The sequence below is a fragment of the Lissotriton vulgaris genome, chromosome 9 (genome assembly GCF_964263255.1).
Source record: "Lissotriton vulgaris chromosome 9, aLisVul1.2, whole genome shotgun sequence".
Lineage (NCBI taxonomy): Eukaryota > Metazoa > Chordata > Amphibia > Caudata > Salamandridae > Lissotriton > Lissotriton vulgaris.
In genome coordinates this window covers 943,874,628-943,895,761 of record NC_141697.1, presented here as the reverse complement: position 1 = coordinate 943,895,761, position 21,134 = coordinate 943,874,628, and the positions used below count along the sequence as shown (strand labels likewise).

Sequence of the window (21,134 nt, the reverse complement as noted above, 5' to 3'; positions counted from 1 at the left end):
CTAATGCGTATCACCCCGGTTCCATTTGTTTCACATATTCATAGACTTTGTTAATATTTATTACCTTAACTTGAACATATTTTATGCTCCTCATTGCCACCTGGACATCCACTTCTAACACATTAGTATATAGTTCTTCCTTTCTGGCCCTGTACTGCTAGCCCACAAAGCTCTATCCTGGCCTTCACTCTGTTTTTCTGTGTATTTTTAACTATGTCGATACACAAGCGTAGCCCACCACTGATATACCAGTGAATCATTGGTGTACTTGATGGTATGTTCTGAGTTCTATATCTTTTCATTGTCTCTGGCAGTAGAAAAATATATACCAGGATGGCACAGCACTAGCTCTGATTCAACCCCAAAAAATTAATATCTGATCATCTCCTATTGAAACCTTTGACCTACCTGTTCGATCCTAGCTAACTTCTCTCACTGCACTTACCATTACACTCTGCATCTGTGAAGGCATCTTATTCTTGGGCACTGTTCTTGAGGAGACATAACATATGTGAAAGACTGCAAAAATTGTTGAATGCTAGGTTAGCTTCATGAAAGTCATCCAAAGCTTTTTCCCAAGGCTAATTTCATGTCAGTGGTCCAAGCTCAGAACTTAATCTTACTGGATTGTGTCAATGTCGCTCTTATCATTACTATGATCCCGTCCAGAAAATGTATTCTGTTGCCTCTTTTGTTCACCTTCAATATCTTCTTGAAAATCATGTGATTTGTAAACTGCCAGAGTACAAGTTACAATTCTTTGGACAAGGAGAATTGTCTTTGCCAAAAGTGAAAATGGACATATATGAACATTTTGGCCATTGCCCTACTCTGATTTAAACTCACCATACTGTATTTTCCCCTAAAGCAGGATCTTTAAATCAGTATTTTGCTGTAATACCTAGAAGCTATTCCATTCGGTTAGGAGTAAAACATAAACTTGCAAAAATCTGAATTATAAAAACAACCAATACCAGTTTTCAAATTCATGGTGCATCTGATTCATAGCATATTTTACACAAAAATAATGCACAACACTAATAGTATCTAAATTGATATATAGCACTAATACATAAAATGTATAGAATTATATTTCCGTAACTCTGAAAAAATACTTTCTCAGACATGTTTTGGTTTTTCTTCCAAAAATGTGCAATTAAGTAAGACAACCAACATGTATTTTGCAGTACTTGCTGTACTGCTTCTTCAACCCTGTACATACACAGCAAGCGAACATATAATGGATAACAAACAAGTGAAACAAAACCAAAAAAAAAGCAAGATGTTACAAGACAATCAAACTCTTCAACAATTATCAATATTTAGGTACTCGCCAGATACATTGTTATACCAGTAAACCTTTTATTTCACTGACTAAGAAACATTCCTAGGAATTTACTATATGCCCATCTAAATGTACAGAGACAAAATAATTTTCTGGCAACCCGTGTTTGGACAGAAAAGCAGTTATGTTTATTAAACCTTGTCTCTTTTGGACCTCAATTTGCTGAATGAACTTCAACTGGAGCCAACTTCTATAATTATTTTCTTCTGACCCACCCTTATTGATTCTTGTACAATCATTTCCTGTTATTCAGTACTAACTGACTACTTACTATTTGTTTATATTTCATATTCCTCTTAGTTGTGTCACGGCCGAGAATCACTAATATTTAAAAAGATTTCTTCTCATCCTAAATTGTGTGAGGATGTTAAATTATCGACCTACGACGTATCAATAGTATCTCCTTTGGCACAACCCAACTAAAGTCACCTCTTTAGAAAAATATAAATTCACATGACTGCCACTTATCTAAACACAACTGATCAAGAAAGGAGAAAAAAATTTATTGTTCCATTCATATGTTCAATATGATTTCAGTTGGTTGTCAAAATGGCCTAATTAAGAGTAAATGTTTTTTTAATTTTAAAAGAAAGTTATTTTATACCAATATTTATTATCCTTTAAAATCACCTTAGTTTGTTTATGCTGTGGGTAATACCATTGATATGGCTTAGGCCGATAATTTGACATCATCACACCATTTAGGATGAGATTAAATATATATTTTTCATACATATGAGTTATTCCCTGTTGTTCTACGACTAGGAGAAATATGAAATAGAAACTACTAGTAAGTATTGAATAATACTGGATGCACTGAATAGTACTTGATGCACTTGTATGCGAATCAGTTGAGTGGGTTAGAAGAAAATAATGATAGGAAATGCCTCAGTTTGAAGTTTAGTCTGAGGAATAGAGATCTAAAAGAGGAACGGTTTAATAAACAGAACAATTATTTTTGTCCAAGTGTGGTTTGCTTGAAAATAATTTCTATTGTCTTTGTACGTTTTAGTGGACATATGATAAAACCCCAAAAATGTTTATAATTAGTAAAATAAAAGGTTTACTAGTATAACCATTTAACTTGTGAAACATTTGAATGTCTTATAACATTTCTTTTTTAAACGTTTTTTTCTTTTAGTATTTGTGTCACTTTTTTGTTATTAATTACATGTTCTCTTGTTGTGTATGCACAGACCCGTGGAATTGATACAGGAAGAACCACAAAACACATTGGCTGTTTTATTTAATAGCAAATTTTAGGATGGAAGGTCAAACATGTTTAAGAAATTATACTTTCTGAGTTAGGGAAATACGTGAAATACATTTTATGTAATGGTTCTGTGCAGCAATGTGGAAGTTAGTGTTGTGTATTTTTTATGTAAGATATGCTATGAATTGAATGCACTATGAACTAGAAAAAGAGTATCTGTTGAAACCAATAAACTGGTGTGTATTTTTATAATCCTAATTTTTAGAAGTTTATGCCTTAACTCTTCACCAAATGGAATACCTTTTGGATATTATAGTGGAAATATCTCATGGTAAAAATGTGCCTGGTGATACAGCCAAGAGATGCCGGAAACATATTGCTTTGATGTATCTTTGCGGGCGGGGGGAGCGGGTCCTATGAGAGGAAGTGTTAAACGTCCTTCTACATGCCAGAGTGTGCTGCCATTGCATTAGTGCATATGTATGGAACAGACTTGGTTTTGCCAGAACAATCCGTTGGCATTATGGTGGTTTTCAATCAGCCCTCTTGTTCTCTTGGGTTTTTTGTACATTAGCCAGCTAATCTTGCCTTTCAGGTAATCGGAGACACCTTGCATATGATGACATGATTCCATTTATTTTTCTTGAGATCTTCGTTAAAGCCATTTGTCTGTGAGTGCAATGCCATTTGTGTGTGTATGCATCCTTACGCAAGTATTTCAAAGAGAAAGCTAAAATATACTGTATAAATATACCCATCTGCATCTGCAGTAATTTCTGATTCCTATTAATATCTCTAAATAGAATTAAGAAGTGCAAGACATTAACCTTTAAAAACACTTTCTGGAGGAGCTACGCCGCGAACCAAGATGGCCGCATAAGCTCCCGGCTCCGCCGACCTCCGCCGGCGACCCGTCTAACCTGTCGTTTATCCTCCACCCACGCCCTGTGCCTGGATGTATGAAGGTTGCCTGATGCCAACGGTGCTTTCCCGGATTTCCTACCTTATTCAGCGACGAAGTTATGTCGTGTCCCATTTTTGGCCTACTCCCGGGCTGCCGCCGGGACCTCGATTTTTGAAACACCCGAGAGGGACCTGATCAACATCGGCTGTGGGACCGCGATTGTGGCCGGCCTTCCAGGTCTGAATACTTCTTTCCGCTCTTGACTCTTGTCCTCGTTGATGGATGGTGCCGGAGAAGAGACACTGTGACGTGCTGCGATCCTCCTGCACCTCGGCGGTGGGTTGTGTGCCTGACCCTCGTTTCCCGGTCCGGGGGCTGACGGGCTGTACCCACGGCCGGTGTCTGTCCTGAGTGTGCCTGTTCGGGGCGCCCTTGCTGTTGCGATCGCCAAATGTGTGCCCGGAGCCCGGTGATGTGGGCTGGAGATTGTGTCCCCCTCCGTCCTCTGGACCCCGGGATGGAGGGGATGGATGGCGCACATTCATTGAGATCCGTAATGGCGGCGATTGGGGCGCTCCGCTCGCAATTCACCGGCGCATGTGTCTCCCTGGCGGCGAAACTGGATGATGTCTGCTCGCGACCGGCCACGTTTGCTGCAGAGCCTGCACAGAAATCTGCGATCCAGACGAGCGATTTGACCCTCCATCTGCCGGGGCCCGAGCGGCAGCCCGACTTTGCTCCTTTGAGAGTCGGCCTCACCTTTCCTGAATCTGCTACAGTACATGGTCTTCCCTCTACGTCTCCTATCCGATGGTGTGTCGTCGCTGGATGTCCTGTTCTTCATTGCCGAGTCTCAGGGTCCCGTCGAAGGGGATCGCCATTTTCCTTTGTTCCGGCCCGTCTGCATAACGGATGCCGCCATTTTGAGACCGGACTTTGCTCCACCTTCACTGCCCTGGTCCGCCATGGACGCTTTGACTGCCTCTGGTCGGATGTGGCTTGGTCGGGATGTGCTCCGGAACGGATTCGCACTGGTCAGGGCTGACTTTGACTTTGAGGTTTTCTTGCTCCTCGCCTCTGCTTTGGACCATCTGAGACGCTCCCTTGGTTTGCAACTGTTATGACTTTGGCGATAGATCTCCTCGTGAGGCTTGCAGGGTTGACTTCTATTTCCCTGGGGTTGCTCTGTTTACTTTTGTCGGGACTGCAACGAATACCTCACCGGGCCGGGGGTAGGAGGGGGGGTGGTTTCCTGGTGACTGTCCTCCCCGTGATAATGCTGACTTGTTTTGGTCTATTGATGATGATTGTGCTATGGGGGGGGGGTCACCGCCGGCGGGGGGTATCAGGTGTCCGGGGGCTTGTTTGATTTTCTCCTCCTCCACTTCTTCTTATATTTTCCCTTCTGTGGGGCAGTTCCAGGGCGACAGGCACGCTGTTAGTGGGTTAGGCCGTAGCCATTACAGGGGTGCAGGGTGGCGGGTGCGGGGGGGTTTGTTATTTTAGTTTGTTTTGTTCTATGGTCCCTATCGCTCTTTTCCGGCTTTGGGAGGGTTCTTTCCTCTTTTGTAGGGTTGGCTGTCTCTTGGTCTTGCACCTTTCTTCTTTTCTTTTTTCGGCTTCTCAACAAGCCTCTGTTTTTCTGTTCTTGGGGGGTAGGCTCTCTGGGGTGATTTTTAGAAATGTGGATTATTGTAATGTGGTTTACTGTCCAGTATTATCGCCGTGGCTGCCCGGATTGCATAGTCGCTTTAGTTGTAGCCTATCTCCGACTGTAATTGGGGTAAGTCCCAATTGTCTCCTTTGTGCTCCTATCCTGTGAGGTGCGATGTCCTTGTTGTTGCAGCCCCTACTCTTTTTCAAATTTTTTTAAAATGAAACCCTCATATCCTGTTTGCGAGCCCCACAACCGCATCTGGTATACTTTGATATATCCTGTTTACTGATTGGCTTCAGTTTCTCCTGTTTTCATTGATTGTCTTTGCGGCCGGCCATGATGGTTGTGGGCCTGCGCATGTATCTCCTTCTTTTTCGAATAAAGGTTTTAAAAAAAAAAACACTTTCTGTTCTCTCCTATAAAAAGGCACAAGTCTGTCTTATTAAACATGAGTTTTAGACTAACTTTCAGCAGTCTTGAGCATGTCTCGCATACAACTTGATACACTTTATTGATTTAAAACGATGATCTGTTATCTGTCATTGCAGTTAATGTATGTGGCACAGGTAGTGTGTAAAGTTAACATGCTGCATCTTCAGTTGCTGTTGAAAATAAAACTTTACTTTAATTAAGAAGACAGTTTGAGATTATTTGAATGGTCGAGACCGCTTATCTCATTCTAAGTTTGGTAGCTTTAATCTAACTCTCTTGATGCTCTGCAGTTCCACCTACCTTCGATAATTCCAATTTCTGTAAATTACTTTTGCTAACTTGTTTTGTGATTTTTATACTAATTTGTTTTTTGTTCTTTTTCTTTTCATCCCTACTCCCTTCCTTTGTAATTTATCAGCCATGATGATCAGGTCCATTCTATGCAGTACAACACCCATGACTGTGGTAAAAGCCTTTGCGCCATTTGTCAACATTCGTCCTGAAAATGTTCGCATTATAATGAACAGCTTCAAGGGAAAAGGCAAAACTTTCGGATTCATCGAGATGGAGTCACACGAGGTGAGTCTTGCCTCATTTACACTTTTTCTGACTCTTTCCTTGTATCCTTCTAAAGAGGAATGCGTTCTAATCTAGTGACCTTTTTGTGTTGTCTAGCCAAAATCTAGATGATTGGATTTGCACATTTTTAAAATATGCATAATTATGAATTCCTTATTTGGGAACACATGGATAATCTTTGAGAAAAAAGCTGGAGGAAGAATATATTATCAAGTATTTTCTCGTTTTATATGCAGGCTGGGGATTAAATATATATGTTCTTTTCTGTATCATTTGATACCCATAAATGCGGAGTATCTCCAACCAAGTGCAATATCCTATTAAAACTCAGAATGGAGCATCTGTGTACATAACAAATATTTGACACATTTTAATATTCGGTCACAAATTGCTCCTCCTGATTTTCCTTACTTTAAATAAAATTAAAAAGAAAATGTGGGCATGAAGTGACATGCCACAGCCCCACTCCAGTTTCCTGAAAATGGCGAATGAAGCTGGCAGGCATTCACTCCATTGGTCATGAGAAGCAGCTGCGGGGGAGAGATTGTTCCTGGGTGTGGGGGAGCTACAGCTATAGTAGAGCAACCGCTTTTGAACAGGATAGTCATAAAGAGAAGATGTCCTTTCCCTCCCGGTAATAACATTTCAAAATGGGGTCCGCTCCTGCCTCTTTTTGATGGGAGACCCGGCGAGCAACGTCAGGTGCACTGTATTACCTGGTCTTCAGGGTTTTGGCACTGTGGGGATCTCCTTCAGAGCAGGAGAAGTTGCTGGATACCGGCTCTAGTACAATGAGAATTAAAGGAGCAACAAGAGCCTTATCAAGTGGGACCATTTAGGAACTGAGGATCTACAATAAGTGACCTTCACTATGAGTGCTGCTGGGGTTCACCTGAGAAGATTGGCATTGGCAACATGATAACTAACAACGGTGAGGGTCTGTACTTCCTGATTTACTTGCAATCTAGACATTACACCATGCAATCCCAAGTGGTAAGCAAGAGTCATACTATGTACTTATCTGGACTAAGTAACTAAGCTGGGTCAGGATCTCCTTACTGCCTATTTCTGAAGGGCTGCCCACTAGTGGGGATTGGCCTGCATCGGATGTTGCCAATGAAATCAATTCGGAGAAATCTGCAGCGTTCTCCCCCTAGTGTTAAAAGAGCACAACAATCTGCCAATGAGGAGGCACTATAAATCACTACACAGGTGGAGGTTCAAAGGTCAGTCATGGCTTAGATAACAAAGGAGTTCATAGATGACTGAGCCAACTTCAACTGAGTAGAGAGAGATCTTGAGGGATGGCCTTGCTAGGGCCCTTCAGGAACTGATGGAAACCCCGTATAAAGTATTTGGACTCTCGTGGAGCAAATAGGTTATCTATGCAGGGTGGCATGGAAAATGCTGGGACTGAGGAATATTGGTGAAGTGGCCTTCCTACCTTGTGAGGAATTGGAGAACCAATCGTGAAGAGAGGATCTGAAGGTTCAAGGCACTGTGGATGGCCCAGACTTGAAAGCCTTTATAATACTGATTTTCTCCAGTCTTCTAGATAATGGCCTTGCTGAGGGCGAGTTGGACGGGGTCCGCAGAGTGGGTCCAATTAGGTGAATACATGATAAAAGGCCCAGAGATGTCTTGACGAAGTTCCACAACTTCACTACAAAAGAGGAGATCCTCAGATCCACAAAGCTTGCAGGACACATTCTTTCCAGGGTCACTCATCCCTGTTCTTTCAAGATATTGTGTTTGCTACCATTCAGCAGGCAACTGGTCTTAAAGTGATCACTGGAAAGCTATGCCAAGGCAACACTTGATACAAGTAGACCTTCCCTGTTTGGATTCTTTTTGAAAAAGACAACAAAATGCTCTATTTTACAAATAAACAGGAAACATTGGTTTGTCAGATAAGGTCACAGCAGAAATAATTAAACTGGTAAAACTAGGGGCATGAGGGAAGAAGAGACCATGACTTAGACTGGAAAAACAGATTAGACAAGACGTAAGGTGGAGGCTGAACACTTCCTTGAACTAGAGGGATAGAAGAGAGTTTGCCAAAGGGTGACATTTGAGTGAGGTGGGCCCCTAAAAGGGGGGTGTGGGTAGAAGGTGATAGACATAAAATGGGATTCAAGATGAGCACTCTTTTGGCCTACTAGTTGAAGGAGAAAATGGAAATGGTATGTGTGCTGAATAGCACACATGGTAGAACAAGGGCTTACTGAAGAAGGCAAACTCAAAAGACTTTAGGAAGCACTCTAATGTTTGAGGCATGTGGGCTGCTGAATTCATATCTGTGCATAGATCGCCGCCTAGTGTTGGGTCCGGATGATTGCACATTGTTGTCCTGGAAGAGTCTTCGAAGTATCACGAGATAGGTGGCTCCTCCCCTGGACTACAGTGCGCATGGGCATCGACTCCATCCCCAGATTGTTTTTTTCCGCCATTGGGTTCGGATGTGTTTCGGTTTCCTCTGTCGGAATCAATAGTTGTTTAACTTTCTTTACTTGAGACCAAAAGGTCTTTAGGACTCGCGTCGGTATTGTCTATCGTTCGGGTTGGTTTATTCATCGGCTCCGAACACTTGCTGCTCTTCCGCGTGCTGTCGGCGCGGACGGGCCTACACGACGCTCCAGACTACTTCATCATGGAACGAAGTCCATTTAAGAGGTGCCCAGTGTGTGCCTCAAAGTACCCGCACATCGACGTGCACCCAGTGTGCAACAAGTGCTTGTCACCGGACCACGACGAGGCCAAGTGTATGGCCTGCTCCAAGTTCCGGTCGAAGAAGACTCTCAAGCTACGCCGGGCCGCAAGACTGCAGGCCCAGAGTTCGGCACCCCCTCCGGCGAACATCTTCGAGGAGGATGTTGACGACGACACCATCCAGAATGTCTCAGACTCTAACCCGGCGTCAGAGGTCGAGGAAAACTACGACGCGGAAGACGAGGAGTTCGAGGAAGTCGTCGAGGAGGTAGGGGACGACGACAGGGCCATTGCCACCGTAGAGGATAGCTCGGAAGAGGAGCTTCCTCACACTGACTCCGGGGCCAGCCACCATTATGAGGCCCAGGTCGAGGGATCGCCTTCGGGCCTTACCCAAGACCTCGTTACCCGTCCCACGGCTCCGCCTTCCGGCCCGGCCACGGACATTGGTGCAGCACCACTCCCGGTGCAAAAACCGAAAGTGAAACCATCGGTGTCGACGCCACCAGTATCGAAACCGAAAGTGCAAGTCGCACTGGTTGGATCTAAGACTTCGGAGGCCTCGGCCCCGAAGAAATCCAAGATGGCCGTCGAGCTCAAGGGCCACGCCAAAATGGCCGATCCGAAGACTGCGGTGTCGAAGGCGAAGACGCCCGACGCGGCTGCGTCGGCGCCGAAGTTGATCGACTCTCTGAAGAGTCGCGTCGACACCAAGAAGGTCGATGACCATAAAAAGGCCCCGAAGAAGAGCCAGGACGACCCCAAGTCTCTGGCTGCACCGCTTCCAGTTGACAAGGCGAAGGGGGGAGCTGCGTCGGCTCCGAAGACTGCGGCCTTGGTCGCCGACCCAAATCCGGCTTCGGAGGACTCTCTCGAGCCGGTCCGTCCCTCCGCCTCGTTCACCAAGAAGGTCACGGAGTCCCTTCAGCGTATTTGGGAGGGGGCCGCGGCGGTCGAGCCAAAGAACACTGTGCCGCCCAAGCCTCTACAGAAACCGGCGAAGGCGCAGACGCCGATTCTCTTCACGCTGCCGCCAAAGACGGCGCCGAAGGCTTTCACTGCGAAACCTGGGACCGGAGTGCCCTTAAAGTTGACTTCGACGCCAAGGGCATCGTTGGTGGTTCCAAACCCACGACACCGACCACTAGCGGAGGAGGAGCGTCGAGAGGTGGTCATCGACGCCAACACAGGCAAGCTCTCTCTCCTTAAACGGAAGATCACCCAGGAGCCAGCGTTGGAGCATTTCCACATCCCACTTAAAAAGAAGTTGGACTCTGCGGGTACATCTGCCCCTATGGAGCCTGCATCTCCGCAAGGTCAGGAACTCTCACCCACTCATTCTAATGCTGGGGAGGGTGATGGAGACGACGAGGATGAGTATGCTTATCCAGTTTACTCAGACCCAGAGGATGTCACTGAGCCATGGTCTGCCGGGGGCGACCCTGTGGACCCTCATTCGGGACACGAGCCGCAGCTTTTTGCTGCAAAAACTTCCCCAACGGAAGACTCTGCGGCCTTCAACGCTCTAATTGAAAGGGCAACAGGGTCAGAACTGATTTGCATATCGCCATTGTCTAACCCAGGGTGGTGTGGAGTGCAAAAAAACGATGGATTTGGGCCCAGATCTTTTGACTGGGGGAATGTGTGACATTGATCCACATTCGGTCCATCACTTGTTGTTTTTGCAATTGCCGCCCTAAGTGCGCTGGGGATGCCCAGACGTGGGTCCCAGGCACTCCACATCACTTGGAGTCAAGCAAGCCGGGCTGATGAGAGGTGTTACCTCGAAACCGGTCCGGTCCTCGGATGCTTGATTCCGTTCTGGGAAGGACATGGCTTTTGTAGTTCGGACTGGACTGTTCCCATGGGGCAACAGGGTCAGAACTGATTTGCATATCGCCATTGTCTAACCCAGGGTGGTGTGGAGTGCAAAAAAACGATGGATTTGGGCCCAGATCTTTTGACTGGGGGAATGTGTGACATTGATCCACATTCGGTCCATCACTTGTTGTTTTTGCTAATTGAAAGGGCTGCAGCCAATCATGACGTCGACCTCCATGCAGGCCCAGTAGATGTCGATTTTCTTTTTGACACTTTCTCAGTGGCTGAAAAAACTGTTAAGACATTGCCAATGCTCAAAGGAGTGTTAAAACATGCGCCAGAGGTTTTCAAGGAGCCCACCCGGGCAAGAGTCATTAATCCTCGTATTGACAAGAAATACAAGGCAGCACCCACTGATCCAACGTACATCAAAGGACAGTTGCCACTAGACTCTTTGGTTGTCTCCAACGCACGTAAACGAGCCAACTCACAAACCACGAGTGATGCTCCTCCCCCAGACAAGGAATCGAAAGTGTTTGAGGCTTCAGGGAAACGTATTGCTGCGCAGGCAGCCAATATGTGGCGCATATCCAACACGCAGGCGCTACTTGCACGCTACGACAGGGCACACTATGACACTCTAGAGACCCTTCTACAGCACTTACCAGATCAGTATAAGGAGGCTGCTGAAATGTTGATTCAGGAGGGGAAGCTTATCACCAATGCCTCAATTAAGTGTGCTCTAGATGTGGCTGATACCGCCTCACGAGCAATCAACACTAGCGTTCTGCTACGCCGGCATGCATGGCTCAGAATATCAGGCTTTAAACCAGACATTCAGACTACCATCCTAACCCAAACGGTCAATCCAGACCACCTGTTTGGCCCAGAAGTGGATGCCACCCTCGAAAAAATGAAAAAGGACACTGACACTGCTAAATCTATGGGTGCCCTGCAGTCCCAGCAGTTTCGGGGTGGTTCCTTTCGCCGCTCCAATAACAGAGGCACCTCAAGGGGTCAAGCATCACAATCCACGCAATTCTATAAAAGTAACACCCAATCCTCATATACCAACAAGGGTAGGGGTGGATACCGTGGCAACAAAGGCAGAGGACGAGGAAATAACAGCTCCAGGTCCTCCACCGCCAGCAAACAGTGACGCCTTGTCACTGCCCCCCGACCACGCAACACCGGTCGGGGGGAGACTCCAGCAGTTCCTGCCCGTGTGGAAGTCCATCACCACGGACAGGTGGGTCAGATCTCTTATCCAATACGGTTATTGTCTGGAGCTCACATCCACTCCACCCAACATACCTCCAAAGAGCCGTCCTATGTCCGGCGAGCACTTGCACTTGTTGCAGCAGGAAGTCAACGTCATGCTGCAAAAAGGGGCAATAGAGCTCGTTCCACTGCAGGAAAGGGGTACAGGGGTTTACTCCCTGTACTTTCTAATTCCAAAGAAGGACGGATCCCTCAGGCCCATCCTAGACCTCAGACCTCTCAACTTGTACATTCTGTCAGAACATTTCCATATGCTCACACTGCAGCAGGTTCTCCCACTGCTTCGGCAAGGGGACTTCCTGGCAACTCTGGATCTCAAGGATGCATACTTTCACATTCCCCTGCATCCTTCACACAGAAAATGTCTAAGGTTCACCATTCAAAACCAGCACTACCAGTTCAAGGTTCTGCCTTTTGGGGTCACCACAGCGCCCAGGGTCTTCACGAAGTGCCTAGCGACGGTGGCGGCGCATCTAAGATGTCAGAACATCCACGTCCACCCCTATCTGGACGACTGGCTCATTCAAGCAAAGTCGGACCAGCAGTGCGCCGACCACGTGTCCCACACCATTCACCTTCTGCACGATCTGGGGTTCTCACTGAATTACCCAAAATCCCATCTCCAGCCTGCCCACATACGGCAGTATCTGGGGGCGACCATAAACACTCTGGCGGCCACTGCGCATCCGAATTGAGTGAGAATCGCCAGCATTCAGTCGCTGATCCAAACATTCAGACCTCAGCACTCGCTTCCAGCAAGAGTGTTCATGCAGTTGATAGGCATGATGGCCTCCTGCATCTCCATTGTCCCGCACGCGAGACTACATATGCGTCCGCTTCAGGAGTGCTTGGCACGTCAGTGGACTCAGGCTCACGGGCAATTGAAAGACCTAGTGTTGGTGAGCGGTCGGGCATACAACTCTCTGCATTGGTGGAATCCACAAAATCTTAGCAAGGGCCGACCATTCCAGGAGCCTGTGCCACAGATTATCCTGACGACGGACGCTTTTCTCCAGGGTTGGGGAGCGCATGTACTCCATTACACAGTGCAGGGACTATGGACTCTACAGCAGAAGAAGATGCACATCAATGTGTTAGAACTGATGGCGATCTTCATGGCCTTAAAGGCGTTCAAAGTACATCTGTGCAACAAGGTCGTGTTGATCCGGACGGACAACATGACGGCCATGTACTACATTCAGAAACAGGGAGGAACACACTCTCCGCAGCTGTCTCATCTGGCTCAGAGCATGTGGAAGTGGGCCATTCAGAGAAACATCTTCCTCATGGCAGAACACCTCCCAGGCAAAGACAATCAGATGGCGGACCTGCTCAGCAGGCACAGCCACCAGATGCACGAGTGGGAGATACATCCATCGGTACTCCAGCCGTACTTTCAAAGATGGGGTCATCCAGAGATAGACCTGCTCGCCACAAGGGAGAACGCAAAATGCCAAAGCTTCGCCGCCAGGTTCCCACACCCGCAATCGCAGGGCAATGCGATATGGATGAACTGGTCAGGCAAATTTGCGTACGCTTTTCCCCCAGCACCCCTGATACCGCTGGTGGCACGCAAGCTCGGGCAACATTCGATGACTTTCATCCTGGTTGCGCCGACGTGGGCTCGCCAACCATGGTACACCACGTTTCTGGAACTGTCCGTGGTACCGCATCAAAGGCTTCATCTCACACCCAGCCTTCTGACGCAGAGCCATGGCGACATTCAGCACCCAGATCCGCGACAGCTCAACCTGGCGATCTGGCTCCTGAGGTCCTAGAGTTTGGCTACCTTAACCTTCCTCCCAATTGCATGGACATCATTCGGGAGGCAAGAAAGCCCACTACTAGAGCCTGTTATGCGGCCAAATGGAAGCAGTTTGTCATTTATTGCGCAAACCACAACATTAATCCACTAGATGCTTCCATTCAGAACATCATCTGTTACCTGTTCCATCTGTACCAGTGTAATTTGGCATATACTTCCATCCGCATTCACCTGTCTGCGATGGCCGCATACCTCCAGAATAGACAGCACCTTTCACTTTTCAAAGTGCCTGCTATCAAAGCTTTTCTGGAAGGACTCAAAAGGGTCATTCCACCACGGACCCCACCAGCTCCAGAATGGAACCTCAATGTGGTTCTTACGAGACTGATGGGTCCTCCCTTTGAGCCACTACATTCCTGCAAACTTCAGTTCTTGACTTGGAAAGTGGCTTTCTTAGTAGCAATTACATCGCTACGGAGAGTTAGTGAGCTGCAGGCCCTCACAATCCAGGAGCCATTCTTCCAGGTTCATGCTAACAGGGTAGTGCTCCGCACTAACCCTAAATTTCTACCCAAGGTTGTGTCTCAGTTCCACATAAACCAAACAATTGAGTTGCCGGCGTTTTTTCAAAATCCTGAGTCACTGGCGGAGCGGATGCTCCACACCCTTGACGTCAAAAGGGCCCTAATGTATTACATTGACAGGACCAAGGATTTTAGAAAGACTAAGCAGCTTTTCGTTGCCTTTGCGTCACACCACAAAGGTAACGCTATTTCCAAGGCTGGTATTGCTAGGTGGATCGTGAAATGTATTCAGATCTGTTATGCAAAAGCTAAACGCACTCTTACAATTCCACCGAGAGCCCACTCCACCAGAAAGTTGGGGGCCGCTATGGCCTTCCTTGGAAACATTCCCTTAGAGGACATATGTAGAGCAGCCACATGGTCTACCACACATACATTTACTAAACATTACTGTGTAGACGTGCACTCTAAACAGCAGGCAGCTGTAGGGCAGGCTGTTCTCAAGACACTTTTCCAAACTGCTGCAGCTGGCACGGGCGGCCGCCGCTAATGGAGGGACTGCTATGTATTCTATGCACAGATATGAATTCAGCAGCCCACATGCCTCGAACTGCAAATGCTACTTACCAGTATGCATCTGTTCTTGGCATGTAGGGCTGCTGACATTCATATTGCCCGCCCTCCTCCCCGGCGCCTGTAGCAGCTGCAGTGTTTACATACATTTCATAACATGGTCATCACTCACAAAGTTCACTCCATCTCGGCCACAATGGCTAAAAACAATCTGGGGATGGAGTCGATGCCCATGCGCACTGTAGTCCAGGGGAGGAGCCACCTATCTTGTGATACTTCGAAGACTCTTCCAGGACAACAATGTGCAATCATCCGGACCCAACACTAGGCGGCGATCTATGCACAGATATGAATTCAGCAGCCCACATGCCTCGAACAGATGCATACTGGTAAGTAGCATTTGCATTATGTATTTATTTATAGGCTTATATAGTGCCTGAATCACCCCTGAAGGGGTAAATCTGTGCTGCGGAACATGCAGGAGAAAGCTGCTAAGTAAAATATTAGAACAGGGCTATTTTAATGAGTCTTCTAAATTGAAGATGATCTGGACATTTTCTCATCGTAATAGGGAGCTCATTCCAGTGGAGAGGTGCAAGATGCGAAAAGGCTTCTCTCCCCTCCCCCCATCCTAAACTTCTTGACCCGGGGTACTACAAGAAGAGATTTCGCTCCTGAGCGTAGATCCCTAACGAAGGCATAATGAATTAATTTCTCAGCAAGGTAAGCCGGGCCCTTGCAAAACACAGCTTTATGAACGGTGCAGCAAATTTTAAACTTGATTCGTTTGCGCACTGGTAGCTAGTGGAGCTGTTGAAGCAACGGGGCCAAGGCGGTTCTAGAAGGTGCGTGTAAGACCAGACGTGCCGCGGTCTTCTGGACTACTTGCAACCGATCCAGAGAAGTCTCATTAGCTAATACCAGCAGTGTTGCAGTAATCCAGTCTGCTTAGTACCAGTGTCTGGATGAGGGTTTTCCTTGAGGAGTCTGGAAGAAAGGGAAAGACACGTCTCAGCAGACTCAGTACATGGAAACAGGAGCCGACAGTGTGGGCCGCATGTTCCTTCATGGTTAGCGCCTGATCTAGGCGGACACCAAGATTTTTTACAACTGTCTTAGTTGCAGGGGGAGAACAGAGAACCGGTGGCCACCAGTTTGGAGACCATAACAGGAAGGCCTCACCAAAAAGCATGATGTCTTCCCTATGTTAAGTTGGAGGAAGTTACTCCTCATCCAATTAGAAATCGCTATCATGCCTGAAGAGAAGCTAGCCTGGGTAGATAGGGTAGAGTTATTGAAAGAGAAGATAAGCTGCTTATCATCAGCATATGAGATAGGCGTAAACCCGGAGGACCTCAGGAGATCAGCCAAGGGAGCGGCATATATGTTAAACAAGGTGGGCTCAGACATGATTTCTGTGGCGCTTAATTGGTCAGCTCTGTGGTTCTAGATCGAAAGGGTCCGAGGATGACTTATGATCGATTAGTGAGAAAGCTTGTCAACCTCCGCGAGGCTAAACCACCAATCCCTATTTCCTCCATCCTCCTAAGCAGAATCTGGTGATCAACCGTGTCAAACGCGGCCAAGAGGTCTAACAGCACAAGAAGAGTGGGTTGGCCCTTATCTAAGTCCATCCTGATGTTATCCGTGACAGCCACCAGGGCTGTCTCCGTGCTGCACTTAGGCCTATAACCTGATTGCGATGTGTCAAGGCTACCTGAGGACTTAACATAGTCTGACAGGAGTTTATTGATAGACGTTTCCAGGAGTTTACTCATGAGGGGTAGTAATGAAATGGGTTGTAGATTGGAAAGGTCTTCCATCTGAACTTTCTTGTTTTTATGAATGGGTATGACCTCTGCTGTCTTCCGTTCCTGCGGGAGGTGTCCCTCTCATAGGGGGAGGTTGAGAAGGCAACAGATATTTTGAAAGTGCGGAGGAAGTTTTGGCAGGAATGATGTCTGTAGAATCTGTACTTTGATGAGTCCCATGCACTTGGATAGAAGATATCATATATCACTTTTCTAAGGTTTGGAGACTTACTGACTCCTAGTCGAGGCTATAGATTTTTACAATAGCAAAAAGGGAAGTGTTTGTGACAGTAAAATCCCTTCTTTTATCCACGGCCATATACAAGACAATTGCACCCCAACTTACAACTAAAATAACAGCACTTTTTAATCACATTGCCGATGGGGAGATAAAAGTAACTGTGATACTTAAACCTGGGAAGGACCTCCAACAGTGTGCCTTTTATACTTATCCTTCTCTTTTATCTATCCTATCCAATAGATTGGAGCATTTAATACCAGGATTGATTCGCCAGGACTGACTTGGAATTGTGAGGTATTAGCAGGCCCATGGCAATGCACCTTGAAAGGAAATGAAGAAAAGACTATAGCTTAGAGCAGAGGTATTCAAACTTTTCCAGGTTGAGCCCCCCCAGCTGAATTCCCCCAGATGTTGGGCCCCCCCACCACCCGACCGAAACCTCGGGAATCCGGCACACCACATGATCGACTGCAACGCGCAAACCACGGGCCATATCCGGCAAACAATGCTCAACACAAGAGTGCCTAGCAAACTGCAGGCCTGTGAGTGGGTGTGGCGTAACAACAGAGGCGTACCACACAGCTCAAAACACAATCCTCCAAGGCAAAGGAAGTCATCACAACCCTCCCCATCCATCATGTACACCTTGTCATCCACCAACTCCCCCACCATTCATTCCTTCCCTCCATCTGTGCCCCATCCACATCCAAACCCCTTCAACCACTTGCAAACCCATCCACCATCCATCCCTCCATCCATCATCTCACCCATCCATCCCTCCATCCACCCATCCACCCATTCATCCATCATCCATCCCTTCACCCAATCCATCCCCTCACCAATCCATCCACTCTTCCACCCATCCATCCATCCACCCACGCATCCATCCAACCACTCACCCCTTCACCCAAGCTATCCTCCCACTCATCCATCCACTCCTCCATTCATTCATCCATCCACTCCTCCATTCATCCAACCACTCTTCCACCCATCCATCCATCCACTCCTCCACCCATCCATCCACTCACTCATCCATCCAACCACCCACCCTCTCACCCATCCAGCCATCCCCCCACCCACTCATCCATCCACCCAGTCACTCATCCGTCCACCCACTCAACCCCCCACTCATCCATCCACCCACCCATTCATCCCTCACGCTCTCCACCCTCCCCCACTCATGCATGCACTCTCTGTCCCAACCATCTCCATGCTCCTCTCCTCACCCATCTATGCACACACCTGCCCATCCACTCTGCCAATCATTCATCCATGTCCTCACTCATCCATCCATCCATCCTCCCCCTCTCTCTCCATTCCCCCCTCACCCAGCCACCCATCCCTCCATCCACCCTTCACCCATCCACCCACTCATCCATCCACTCATGAATCCATCCATTGATCTCTCACCCACCCCTTCACTCCTCCATCCATCCCCCCGTCCATCCACCCTCCTCAATCACTCATCCATCCCCACATCCACCCCTTCACTCATCCATCCATCCATTCATTCACCCCTTCACCCATCAATACATCAATACATCCATCCATCACCTCTCTCATCCATCCACCCACCCACCGACTCGTCCACCATCCACCCCTCATCGATCCAACCACCATTTCACTGATCCATCCATCCACCCATCCATCTACCATTCCAACCATACACACATCCATCCACTCCCATCCATCCCTCCACTCATGCATCCATCCTCTCTCCCACCATCCATCCACCCCTTCACCCATCCATCCATCCATCTCCTCACTCATCCATCCACCCCCCACCCATACATCCACCATGTCACCCACACATCCACCATTCCACCCATCACTCAACCCATACATCCACCACTACACCCATGCATCTATTCACCCACATGGCAACATAACGGACGTCTGGTGGCCGGCTCCAGCCGACATCCCTCGCTCTCCCTCTAGCTGCCGCTGTCTCCCTCGCTCTCCCTCTGTCTCCCTCGCTCTCTCTCACTCTGCCTCCCTCGCTCTTCCTCTGTCTCCCTCGCTCTCCCTGTTTCCCTCGCTCTCCCTCACTCTGCCTCCCTCGCTCTCCCTCGCTCTCCCTCTGTCTGCCTGTCTCCCTCCCTCGCTCTCCCTCTGTCTACATGTCTCCCTCCCTCACTCTCCCTCGCGCTGCCTCCCTTGCTCTCGCTCTGTCAGCCTCTGTCTCCCTCCCTCGCTCCCCCTCTGTCTGCCTGTCTCCCTCCCTCGCTCTCCCTCTGTCTATCTGTCTCTGTCTCCTTCCTCCCTCCCTCTCCATCTCACCCTGCCTGTGTGTGCCCCGGCTGACACAGCTTCTGGGCACACACACACTCAGCCAGCCAGCCACACCCGAGCACTTCACACCTCTTTAAGAGACCATTTGCATGCTAATGAGCTTTGTTCAGCTCTTAGGCCCCTGCAGCCCCACTCTGACGGAAATCGCCCGCCCTCACAGAGAGTCACATCGCGCTGCCACAGGGACAAAGGAACGGGCACAAAGGGAAGATCAGAGTGGATCGCGCGCCCCCCCTGGGATGGTGCCGGGCCCCCCCAGGGGGCGCGCCCCACAGTTTGAAGAACCCTGGCTTAGAGGATAACATTTCCTACAAGCTTGCATTGAAGAATTATTACGCAGAGGTTCGTCTAGCAAAAAAAAGATTTCTTTGAAACTAGGATAGCCCATGCTGGTAACAAAACTAAAGAGAACTTTAAAATTGTAAAATCATTTATGAGACCCGAGGTTGCCTCTAAAGATCTCCAACCTTCAGCTGAATGGTATGGATCACTGGCATCATTTTTCCAAGATAACATTTCTGCTATTCAGGCAAATTTACTTGCTGATATGCAATCAGGAGGCATTTTTTCCTGAAAGAGTTAAAGTTACTAAGACTACTTCTGAAATGCAACACTTGGTAACATAAAGCCTATGTGTCTAGAAGGCTCCTTCGCCTATGTGTCTAGAAGGCTCCTTCGCCGCCATCAAGAGCCTGAAGTCAGGATCTCTGTCTGACCAATTCCCTCCCCTGATACTGGCTAAACCATTCCATGTAATAAATCCAACTGTAAACAGACTGTTGAACGCTTCTCTGTCTTCATGCTGGATTCCGGCACATTGGATAGGACCGAAATTCTACCATTATTTAAAAAACCTACAGCGGATCCCAAAGCACCTGCGAATTATAGGCCTATCTCCCTTCTCCAAAAGTGTTTGAAAAATTTGTCATATCGCAGCTTTCCCTGTTCTTGGAAGAGAACCATCTTCTGCACCTTAGCCAGTTGGGCTTTAGCCCTCGCTTTAGCTCTGAGACAGACCTAGTGGAAGTTGCTGAATACATAAGGGCTTCCCTTGACATAGGAGGAAAGTCGTCTTTATTATGTTGGACTTGTCAACCGCTTTCGATACTGTCCCTCATCAAAGACTCCTTGACCGCCTTCAATCAATCGGGCTCATGGATACAGCTCTAAATTGGCTTTCTTCCTTATTGAATTGAAGAAGCCAAGACGTTTTGGATTCCCCCTTGTTCTTCCAAAGCCCGTGAGCTGACGGTAGGAAAGAATGTGCCCTTCAAGCTTTGTGGATCTGAGGATCTCCTCTTTTGTAGTGAAGTTGTGGAACTTCGCCAAGACATCTCTGGGTCTTTTATCATGTATTCGCCTAATTGGACCCTGTCCAACACGACCTCAGAAAGTCCATCATCTAGAAGACTGGAGAAAATGAGTATAATATAGGCTTTCAAGTCTGGGACATCCATAGTGCCTTGGACCTTCAGATCTTCTCTTCACAACTGGTTCTCCAATTCCTCACAAGGTCCTCCACTTAGTCCTGCTTTTTTCAATGTTTAACGTACACCCCTGGCAGTGTTGGCAGGGTCTCTGGGAGCCAAGGTAATCTCTTATGCTGACAATACCCAGCTTCTCTTCTCCTGTGGGAAGGTAGAAGCGTTAGCTGCAGAAGTCATTAAAAATTGCCTAAGGTGATTAATTGTTTGGCCTTAAACCAATTAAACCTGGACTAAACTGACATTGTGTTCTTCAGACCTTCCTCACCAGACATATGGAGATCCTTGTGACCAAAGGACGCCCCCGAACCCCTCCCCTCCCCCCCCAGGCCCCCAATTGGGTGCAGTAAAAAAAAACTGGGTATTAAATGGATAGTGCCCTCTCTTTCCATTCACAGATTCAGGCTCTGACAAGCTCTTATTCTCCAGTATTAGGGGTGTCTTTCATAGATTCACATGCCTGAATCATTCCCCGTCGTCGGAGTGGGAGTCCCACGGTACAT

At 47.5% G+C, this 21,134-nt stretch overlaps 1 protein-coding gene across 1 annotated transcript in view; it reads left to right on the top strand.

Moving 5' to 3' along the window:
• Positions 1–21,134, top strand: part of LOC147692587 (RNA-binding protein 6-like) — a 1,208,024-nt gene that overhangs the window by 856,237 nt on the left and 330,653 nt on the right. The window contains exon 11 of the mRNA XM_086938798.1: positions 5,970–6,130. Coding sequence (XP_086794924.1) covers positions 5,970–6,130 — 161 coding nt within the window. The remainder of the gene's footprint in view (positions 1–5,969; positions 6,131–21,134) is intronic.